Source organism: Ursus americanus, chromosome 5, assembly GCF_024610735.1.
Source record: "Ursus americanus isolate L20-20 chromosome 5, mUrsAme1.1.p, whole genome shotgun sequence".
In the NCBI taxonomy this organism is placed as follows: domain Eukaryota; kingdom Metazoa; phylum Chordata; class Mammalia; order Carnivora; family Ursidae; genus Ursus; species Ursus americanus.
This window is the reverse complement of record NC_142131.1, coordinates 87,557,839-87,568,362: the sequence shown is the minus strand read 5'-3', so window position 1 is coordinate 87,568,362 and position 10,524 is coordinate 87,557,839. Positions and strand designations below refer to the sequence as shown.

Here is a 10,524-nt window from a genome sequence, read left to right as displayed (position 1 = left end):
TCGAGGTGTGAATGGGGCTGGATCCTTCTGATATGTCTCTCCCTGGTGTATATATGTGGTCTTCTCCTTGTGTCCTCACACAGTCATACATCTGTGTGTGTCTGTGCCTTGGTCCCCCCTTCTTCTTCTTCTTCTTCTTCTTCTTCTTCTGCTTCTGCTTCTGCTTCTGCTTCTGCTTCTTCTTCTTCTTTTTAAGATTTTTATTTGTTTATTTGACAGAGAGAGAGAGAGAGAGAGAGAGAGAGAAAGCAGAGGGAGGGGCATAGGGAGAAGCAGGCTCCCTGCCAAGCAGGGAGCTCAATGCGGGACCCCAGCCCAGGACCCTGGGATCATGACCTGACCTGAAGGCAGATACTTAACTGGCTGAGTCACCCAAGCACCTCTGATCCCCTTTTCTGATAAGGACTCCAGTCATACGGGGTCAGGGCCCATTCTAGTGAACTCCTTTTACCTTAACCACTTCTCTAAAGACCCCATCTCCAAATACAGCCCATCTTGAGGTCCTGGGGGTTAGGGCTTCAACATGTGAATTTGAGGGTACATGATTCAGCCCGTAATACATTGTTAGTATTCCACAGGGAAGGAAAATGAAGATAAGACAGGATAATTCAGAAAGGTGCACCCTTGTATGGGCCTAGCTGGCATGGAGAATGGATATGTCTCCCCCAAATCTATGACAGGCTAGAGCAGAGAGTTCATGGGTCTTGTTGGAGGAGGGTCCTCATGCTCTCCTGTACCTGGCTCTGAGGAGAGCTCACAGCCTCTGGGGGCTGGCAATCTGAGTAGATGATGAGGGGGGTGGGGTCGTGTGTCCAGAGGCAGAAGAATGGCCTCAGGGGCTCTGAGAAGGAGAGTCCAGAGAATGTGTAGATGAGGGATCCATTGTCCACATTGTAGAAGGAGACTGTGCCAGCATCACAGTCCAGGAGAATGCCCACCTGATGCAGGGGCTCTGGAGGGTGCAGGCGAACTCTTGGGAAGGCAAGGGCCCAGAACGTCTTCTTGTACAGCTCCAGGGCCCAGAGTCCATGCTGGGGGGCCTTGGGGATCCTTCCCTTCCGATCCAAGCTCTCCAGACAGACACCCACGTTCCAGGCCTTCCTGTGCCCCACCTGCACTTCCCAATAATACCTCCCAGCAGAGAACTGCTCCCGGGCCAGCACACAGGGGTCCTGGTCAAATCTGCTGGGAACATCTGGCAGCTCCTGGTCAAAGAACAGCCGCCTCACACTCTTCCCATCCTCAGACAGAGCAAGTTTGGGGCTTGCGGTGTCAGGGTCCAGGGATGGGCTCACTGTGGGAAGAGGAGAGGGTTAGGCTTGGGGGTTTGTGTCCCCAACCTGCGCTCCTGCATGGAGTGGACTCTAGTGCCTCTGGGTTAGGTGAAACCGCAGCCTCCCTGGGAGTCCCTGTGGTCCCCCTGTTTTCTGCCCAGGGCCCTGTGCAAACAGGCCATCCCAGTGCAGCTGAGGCAGCTCCAGGTGGGAGCCGGGGTGGATTTCTAGCGATGAGGGGACATGGCTGGCACACTGTGAGGTCTGCTTGCCCTCTTGTGCTGTGTGTCTCAGCAGGTGTGTATGTGTGTGTGAGAGAGAGAGAGAGAAAAAGAGAGAGAGAGAGACAGAAAGAGAGGTAGACAGGTAGAATCAGAGAGAAAGGCAGAGACAGAAAGAGGGAGAGATAGGGAGAGAGCCAGAGAGACATACGGGAGAGATAGCGACAAAGACAGTGTCACAGAGATATAGGGAGGGACAGAGAGAGACAGAGACAGAGGTAGAGAGAGGCAGGGAGAGATAGGGAGAGAGACATAAGACAGAGACAGACAGATAAGGAGAGACAGAGATACATAGGGAGAGAAATAGGGAGAGACAGAGAGAGAAAGAGACAGATACAGACAGAAATAAATAGAGAGACAAGGAAAGATAGAGATACAGATACAGATAAAGAGAGAGATGGGGGAGACAGAGAGACAGAGAAAGATAGAGAGACACAGAGAGAGATAGACATACAGAGAGAGACCCAATGAGCAAGATGGAGAGACAGAGACAGAGAGACAGAGATAGAGACGTAGGAGGACATGGGAGGATGCAGGGGGACAGGAGAAGGTGCCGCAGGTGCAGCGATGCAAATGTCATTGGATAGCTCTGGGGTCAACGACTGAAGAGTCACATGTGGAAAGCCGAAGAGGCATTTTAAGAGCCCCACAGCTGAGATGAACACCTTCCAAAACAGAGCCCCTCTCTCCTGCCCTGCCATCCCTCTCAGAGCCCTTAGAACCCCAGTGTGTGATCTGGGGGAGGGACTGTCTACCCTTGGGCTCCACACTGGAGGCAGGGAGGGTGTGTGGGGACCAGCTGGGCAGCAGGCTGCCCTGCAGTCACCTTCTCAACAACAGAAACCTCCTAGCCAGTGTCCATCCTGGCCCATTCTAAAGCCAGGTATGTTGTTGTTTGGGGCTGTACCCAGATGCCCCAGACACTCATGTTTCCTCAACCTCCATCCCTGTCAGTTGCACAGGACCCATGCTCCCCTCCTATTTAAACCCCAGCTTTCTCCCGGGTCTCTGCCTCTTTCTGGATAGAACCCTGTTCCCTTTTGCTTTCCAGTAAAGAATACTTGTTCCCCCCAGAATTCTCATTGCTGCTTCCTGAATACTCCACCTTCTGCCCCACTCAAACCCTTTCCCTTTAGAGACTGGGCTGTGGGGATGGAGCCCATGTTCCACCTCCATGATGGTCAAACATGGACTCCATAGCTGAGCAATGAGCCTGGCTCTTGCTCTTCCAAATTCCCTCATCATTAAATAAAAATTATTCACATTTAAAAAACAGTTCCAGACTTATAAAGAAGCTGAAAAATAGCACAAACAATATGTCTATGACAACATCTTGCATAACCCACAATAAAAGGATCAAAACCAGAAAATTAACATTGATACAAAACTATTCAATAATGACTTCTTGCACACCACCCCACACCTCGCTGCCAGTGCACACCTGTGCTCCATCCTATCCACCGCTGCAGATTATCTTCCCTGCAAAATTGTTCTCTAGTGCATTTTCTTTCCCCCTGCTGGCTTCATGTGTCTTCACAACAGATCATTCTTTTTAGGCAACAGATGTGCTCTGCTACCTTAAAGTAAAGGACGTTAAAGTAAAACCAAGACAAACCCAAATAAAGCACTCTGCTTGATTTTCCACTCACCAGTTGTAAGCGCAGCTGCACAACAGTAATTACGATTGTTTTCTCCCAGCTGTCTCCACAGGGGACGCCTCTCTTTGCACATCATACTATGAGGTCATGTTCCTGATCTAATCTCACTCTACATGTCGGCTGTACGGAATGCCACCAGCTGCTCTCTCACCACACCGTATCTGTGGATTTCAGTGGATAAGTACCCCCTGGCCCTCCACAACTCTGCCCAGACTCCTGCTCAAACAGACCTTCAAATACCAGATTATTGGAGGCTAGATCTTGGATATGTCTTCTTTGCCCTGTACGTTTCCTTTTTTTTTTTTTTAATCTTATTTCTTTTTCAAAGAAAAAATTTTGAAGAGTAATTTTAGGTGTGCAGACAAATGAGGTAATTCCTTGTTCACTTTCCTGGTTTTCAAGGTCAGATATATGCCATAGACCCCAAATTCCTATCGCAAGTCCACATTTCTCCTGGGAGTTCCACACTTGTGTATTTAAAATTTATCTGACATCCCCATTTGATGTCTGAAAAAGTTTCAGTCTTAAGAGGTCCGAGATGATTTTCACTTCTTTGGCCTAAATCTGTCTTGTTTTGCCCCAAGCCTTCTGTTAGTTGGAGACACCATGGGACCAGGAACAATTGCTCCAAGGATCACCTTGGGTTCTTCACTTTGCCTTGCCGATGCTGAACCCTGCTACTTGTGGCCCCAGGACCCATCTCAAGGCTGTTTCCTCTCCTCCATCAGTGCCTGTCCCCAGCTTAAACCCCCTCATTCATTCTGCACCGTGCTTCATGTAACATCCAGACCCCTACCTTGGCCTTCCAGGCTCTGCAGGTCTGGGCATCCAAAGCCTATTCACCCCATTGGATCCTCTTCCACAAGCCCAGCACACCACAGATGGCATTCTCCTTGCTGTGGTGGTGGGTCCACCCCTCCTCCTGGCAAGGCTGTGGTCCCACTAGGGTCACCTAGCCCTTCATTTAGATGATGCCATCCCAGCATCCCCAGGGCCCTGGACATCCTACATGAACGCTCTCTGGCCAACTTTATTATTGTATTCCAGTTCATTCCTAGAATATTTACTCTGATTTTTTCTAGTTTTGGTTAATGAAAAATCACTGACTGATGGCTTGCATCCCCACATAGAATCTATGTGCCTTGAGGACAGGAGGAAGCCATTTCATTCACTAATAGATGGCTGGCTGCTGACACAGGAGGGGTCTGGTCACTATTTTATATGAATTAACGAGTTAATGAGTGATGATTGGCTTCTCTCTGTCGCCTTCTGAACCCTCGACAAGTGGCTGTGCTCAAACAGGTGTCCCCACTTTCCCTGATACCTCTCAGGTGCCTGGTTCATGGTCTGGAGTTATGGCCCTCCCAGTCCTAAGGGTTCCCTGTCCACGGCCAGACTCTCCTCTCTCCACCCCACACCTCCACCTAGATGGTGTCCCGGGGTAGAAAGTCCCTGGATCTGCACTCTCTGTGGTAACAGTGTCCTCCCACCCTGCCAGTGGCTGTGCCTCAGGAGAGCTGGCTGTCTTTCTGCCTAGGCTCTGAAAGTCTCTCTCTCTCCCCCAGGTAGTAAACAGGAACTAAGTTCTCTCAGGGCAGCTGAAACTTGGTGTTTAGAACCATGTGACTGTCATGAACCATTTAGCACAGCACTTAGGCACTCTGGAACAGAAAGGAACACACAACACATACAAATGTACTCATGTGCACACATCAGGCACATACATGCACACACAGACGCGCAACACATACACTATGCATGTGCACACACAAAAACACACATGCACACATAAATGCACATGTAGGGGGCAGAGGCTTCCAGCACCCAGCATGGCCCTCACCATTGATGACTTTGTCCTCTGTCCAGCCTGCAATGAGAGAGAGAAAGGTAGGAAAATGTGGGATTGTGCTGATCCATAGGGCCAGATCTCAAGTTCTAGGAAGCTAAGTCAAAAGAGGACTTAATGAGTTCTAGCTGTGACCCTGGAAAGCCTGAACAAATACAAGTTCTTTGGTGCCCAATAAAACAGTAATCTGGGTCATTTTCTTCTAGGGAAGGCTTTGGTGGAGCATATCCTGATAGCCCTACACCCCACGTCTGTCATGGGGACACTGTGCTGTGCTCCCAGACTGGAGCCTGATGGCTATGGCCAAGGACACAGCAGACAGGGGGGGAGTGGGTGGGTGAATGCAACAATGCATATTGATGATGGTCCCTGCACCCACAATGAGACCCTGGCACGTGCCAGGCACACTGCTGCATTTCTCACTTGAGCAGTTTCAGGATGCTCTCATCATCCCCAACTGATAGACACTCCCGAGTTCAAGCTGAGAGCTGTCTGTCTCTGTGATGGAGACACTCCAGCTTTCCCGAAGTCACCCACTGAAGAGCAGCTGCACACCTCTCCCAGATAGAGGATTTCACTGAGCATATGGTAAGTGGGCAGTCCCTGAGCTACGTCCTAGGCAGGCCTCTCCCATCCATCCCGTGCTTGAGGGTGCACATAGGAGACTTCATGCAGGGCTCCACATCTATGCCCTGGGTGGAAGGGACATATCTGTCCTGCCGGGACCTGCTTACCTTGGGAGTGCTGCTTCTCTGCTCTATACAGTGTCGCTTCTTCCAGCTGCACCATATTCCTGTCTTTCTGACATTTCTGGAAGAGACAGGTGGCTCCAACTGTGGCAAGCCCTGCCATAGTTAGGATCAGAGGCAGCACTATCCTCCATGCCATTGATGGGAAACTTCTGGACAATGGAGCTAAAAGAGAGCCAGAAAGGCAAGAATCTCAGGGAAGGAGAGCACCTGTGTTCTTAGGACACACACACGACAGGGTTTGTGGGTCAGGGGACATGATGCTTATAACTAACCTGAAATGACTCAGAAAACATACTTGTGTGTTTGGTTGGACAGCCCTGGACAGATGCACAGGAGAAATGGTAAGCAAATGGCAGAAGCCACTGGGTGGCTCTCCACAGCATACCGCATGCCATTCTTGCAAATTTTCCATAAGCTTGAGGTTGTTTGGAAATGAAAATTATGTGCAGAGTGAAACTTCGAAGCCCCCAAGGTGTCCTTCAGAAGGTGAAGGCATAAATAGGTTGTGACCCATCCAGACAATGGAATATTGTTTAGCACTAATGTGAAAGGAGCTATTGGTGCAGCCACTGTGGAGAGCCGGGTGGATGTTCTTCAGAAATTTGAAGGTAGAACTCCCACATGCTCCGTCAATCCCACTTCTGGGCATTTATACAAAAAGTAAGAAATAAAAATATTAGCTCCAAAAAGTTACATGTCCCCTTATGCTCATTACAGCGTTGTTTACAATAGCCAAGATGTGGAAACAGCTCAAGTGTCCATTGGTGGATGAATGGATAAAAAAAAAAAACATATTTATATAATGGGATAATATTCAGCTATAAAGAAGAAGGAAATCATGCAATTTGCAGAAACATGGATGGACCTTGCGGTCAATTTGCTAAGTGAAGTAAGTCAGACAGGGAGAAATACTGTATGATCTCCTGTATATGTGAAATCTAAAACGAAACAAAGCAAAACAAAAAACTCAAAGCCCCAGAAAACCAGAAAGCCCAGCTATAGATGCAGGGAACAGATTGGTCATTTCCAGAGGAGAGAGATGGGGGTGGGTGTAATGGGTGAAGAGGGACAAAAGGTATGAACTCCCAATTATGAAATAAAGAAGTTCTGGGGAGGTGATGAACAGCATGGAAACTGTGGAGAATGGTGGTGTGTTGTATCCTTGGAAAGCGTAAGAGAGTAGATCGTAAAATTCTCATCACAAGAAAAATATTCCGTCACTGTGCAAAGTATTGGATATTAGCTACCTATTGTCCAGGGTGTTCAGAGCTTTTGTGGCCTGAACAGAACAGAACACTCATAAGGCAAGTGATGGTTGGACGTTTTCTTATTCCGAAGGAGGGGCCTGGAGATGGAGCAGAAGAGGCCCCACACCTCCTTGTCCTGGATGGTCACATTGGACACCACTGCGAAGAGGCCTGTTGTTGGCGAGGCTGAGAGGCGGGTCATAGAAGGTAGGGCCTGTCCCCTGAAGTCTCTCCATCGTACCTGGGGCTCTGGGTACCAGCCCTCCGAGGTGCACTGTGCCCAGAAACCTTCACCCTGCACGGCTCTCACTTGGATTCTGGGCTTCAAGCCCAGCCCTGTGGGAAGAGACGCCCATCCCAGTCTCCATAACCACCAGGGCTTCCATCAGAAAAGTACAGATCCTGAGAATTCCAGCAGGGATTAGAGATTTTTCACTTACTACTGACTACTTACTCTGTGTAATGTTTATATGCCATATATTACCCTTGTTCCCAGAAAGCACAGGAAAAACAGAAAAGGCCCAGGAAGATCGAAAATCTTTCCTATACTGCACAATTAGTTTCTTTTCCTCCCTGTGTCTCTGTCTCTCTTTCTGCTTCTGTCCTTCCCTCTCTACCTCTGCTCCCCTCTTTGCGGATTGGCTCAGGAAAGGGAGAGAAGCAAACTTAGAAAACAAAGTCCAGTGTCCTGAACTGCGTTTCCTAAGAATCACTGCCCCTGGCGAAAATGTTACTGCATTTGTGGGAGGTGCTCAGGCTTGGGCCATAATGGGATGATCTGCACTGGGCTTCAGCTTTGGGGAGAAGCTCTGGGGGAGACCATGAGCCCCAGCAGCTTGCCCTTACCTGCCACTGTCAGCAACAGCCTGGCCTCTGCGGACACGGTGCCATCTTTGAAGTTGCAGTGGAAGGTCCCGTTATCAAAAACTGTGACATTGTGTATCTTCACTGTGGCTTTTCCCTGGTCCAGCCTAGCACTCAGGAAGGTGGTCCTTCCCTGGTACTCCCTCATCTGTTCTTCCTTCAGGTCTGTCCCATTCTTGTGCAGGTGCACGACTTGAGATGGCTGGTCCCTGTACCACCGAAGCTCCATGTCCTTGGCACTGATATTCAGGGACAGATGACATGGTAGCTCCACATTCTCCCCCAGCACAGCCAGAACGGTTTTGCCAGGCCCACAGACAGAGAAATCAGCTTTCCCTTAGGAGATCAGACCGGAAAGCCATGGTTAGGCTGGGTGTGAGGAGACAAGGGGCCCTCTCTCCTGGAAAGGACTGCTTGGATCCTTGGCTGATGGCTGGTGTTGGAAGGTGCCAGCTCAGCCCCCTCTGGCATTCCTCTCCATACAGGGGGCATCCTCCTAGCATGGGGTGGGGGGAGCTCTCCTACCTTTTGCAGGGACACTGCAGGACAGGAGCTGCAGGATAATGAAGACAATGGAGCAGCTGGGTGGAAAGATGACTGGATCACGTGCATTTGCCATCCCTGCTGGGCACAGACATCAGAGGCTGAGTTAATTTCTGTCTCTTTCTCTGTCTGTCCCTCTTTCGTATGCTCTGTCTTTCTGTTTGGTGGGAGGTAGGACGCCACCGGGAGACTAACGGCAGTGAAGAAAACATGGCCAGGGGAGGGAAAGGTCACTCCTCACTATCTTGGCCCCTCTGGCTCCCACACAAGTTATTCGTCCTGGAGCTGGAGAGACAGCAGCTGTCTCCACCTGGTGCTGTGTCCATCTACTCTTGGATATCATTTCTGTTATCCTCATCTGTCCACAGAATGACTCAGACACATCTTCCAGCGAGTGGACTCCATCTCATCACATACTGGTGTAAGAGTACTGCCTGATCCTGGCTCTGTTCTATCATGAGCACAGAGAGCGCTGGGGGAGAAAACACACCTTTGATTTAGTGAATCCAAGGTCAGGACTCCATCTGTCCAGCCCTTCAAGCCCTCTTGACCCTGTTGCTCCCAAGGAAAACTGTGCAGTTGGAAGGGGAGGGGAATGAGCCCTAGGGCTCCTTCGCTGTCGTGGCCTGAAGCTAAGACACACCTAAGCTTTACTATTTATGGTGAATTCAGTTTCAAGGACACATGTTCTGAGATTCATCTGCCACGTTCTGGGTGATTTCACCCAGCAGAGCCTTGCAGGTGTGGTGTTTACGTAAAGTACAAGGAAGAATGTTGGCAGATGCTCTCATCCTCCTCGATGCTTGCCTTCCTTTGGTGAAAGCCCGTGGGGTCTCCCTGTCACTCAAGAATAGGGACAGGGTGTGTGTAGAAAGTAAAGACATACACGAGAGCCCTTAAAGTAGGAAACACTCACCTGGCCCAAGTCCAGCTGTAGCCTTCCCAGGAAGCTTCTGGGAGCCTTGAGGGAATTAGTTAGTTCTCTGTAAGTCCCAGGTCGGGCATAAAACAGGTCTTCAGACTGAGTTTGGATAGAGGAGCAGCTGCGTGTCCCAGTTCCTGTACAGTCCTCCTACTACTTATTGTAAAAATACCAACTGCTCCTATTTTGCAGTTGCAACAAGAATAAAAAATATATAAACTAAGCGTTTCCTATAGGGTGTGGTCACCAGAAGTGAGCACACTGACTGTGTGGAACAAGACCCTGGTAGCAGGAGATAAGGGGAGAGAGGGGACCAAGCAAGGTGGCCCATGGAGCCCTGGGCGGGAGATATAGCTCTTGAGTGCTGGGATCTAGGCCAAGGGCAGAAGCTGGGGGATTCAGATAAAGTTGCTCCCTTATCAAAACACCTCCAGTCCTTGACAAGCTGGGCTATTTTCTTTGGGAAAGTTTCTCATGATCAGGTTGAAGTTGGCCAATTTCTGGCACTTCCCCTGGAGACTCCTATGGAGGAACTCAGGCAACCTCTGCCTTCCTCTCTGTGGCCATGGCAGTCTGTCTTCACTGGGGACTGACTTGGGCCAGGTCCAGAGCACTCACCTCATGTACCCCTTCCCTGAGTAAGACACTTGACTAAACCATGCCTGTGTTTCCCTCTTGTTGACTCACAAGTCTAGACATTTTCTGGGAGAGTTTCCCTATACAGAGGTATAGAGAAAGCTGCACGGCCTTCTTGGTGGTGAGGTGTTTAATTTAGTTTGGCAGAATGTTATGGAATGAAGGTTTGTGCTTCTCTTCCCAAAGTCGGTGCTTACACGAGGGCTGATGCTGCCAACCCAAACCCTCACCTGCATTCCCCTAGGCAGCGGGAACTAGTTGGTGAGGGAGTTGCTCCCGTCTTCTATATAAACATGTAGAATTATGCCTGCCACTCATTTTCTTTTTTTTTCATAATAATATTTTTTTATCATTTTCATCTCCCTATGCATTCCTTGAAGCAGATAATGACCTCAGCTAAAACCCAGATACAATGTCCTTATGAATCAGAAGGGAGGACTGGGGAGGTAGCAACTAGAAGGAGCAGGTAGAATTCTCAACCGTGATAGAAGCAGGTGATGC

At 49.5% G+C, this 10,524-nt stretch overlaps 1 protein-coding gene across 3 annotated transcripts; it reads right to left on the bottom strand.

Moving 5' to 3' along the window:
* Positions 1–220: 220 nt before the first annotated feature.
* LOC123796488 (putative butyrophilin-like protein 10) lies at positions 221–10,137 on the bottom strand. 3 transcript variants are annotated; one of them, XM_087862424.1, is made up of 7 exons: positions 9,382–10,137; positions 8,448–8,543; positions 7,905–8,258; positions 7,107–7,394; positions 5,794–5,973; positions 5,054–5,080; positions 221–1,294 (listed from the first exon to the last, which is right to left on the bottom strand). In XM_087862424.1, exons 2-7 carry the CDS (start codon positions 8,539–8,541, stop codon positions 696–698), a joined length of 1,542 nt encoding a protein of 513 aa, XP_087718550.1. In that variant the 5' UTR covers positions 8,542–8,543; positions 9,382–10,137; the 3' UTR covers positions 221–695. The 3 variants fall into 3 exon arrangements, with proteins under 3 accessions (XP_087718550.1, XP_087718549.1, XP_045659925.2); XM_087862423.1 differs by lacking the exon at positions 7,107–7,394 and having other exon boundaries at positions 8,448–8,937; positions 9,382–9,694; XM_045803969.2 differs by lacking the exon at positions 7,107–7,394 and having other exon boundaries at positions 9,382–9,694.
* Positions 10,138–10,524: the final 387 nt, after the last annotated feature.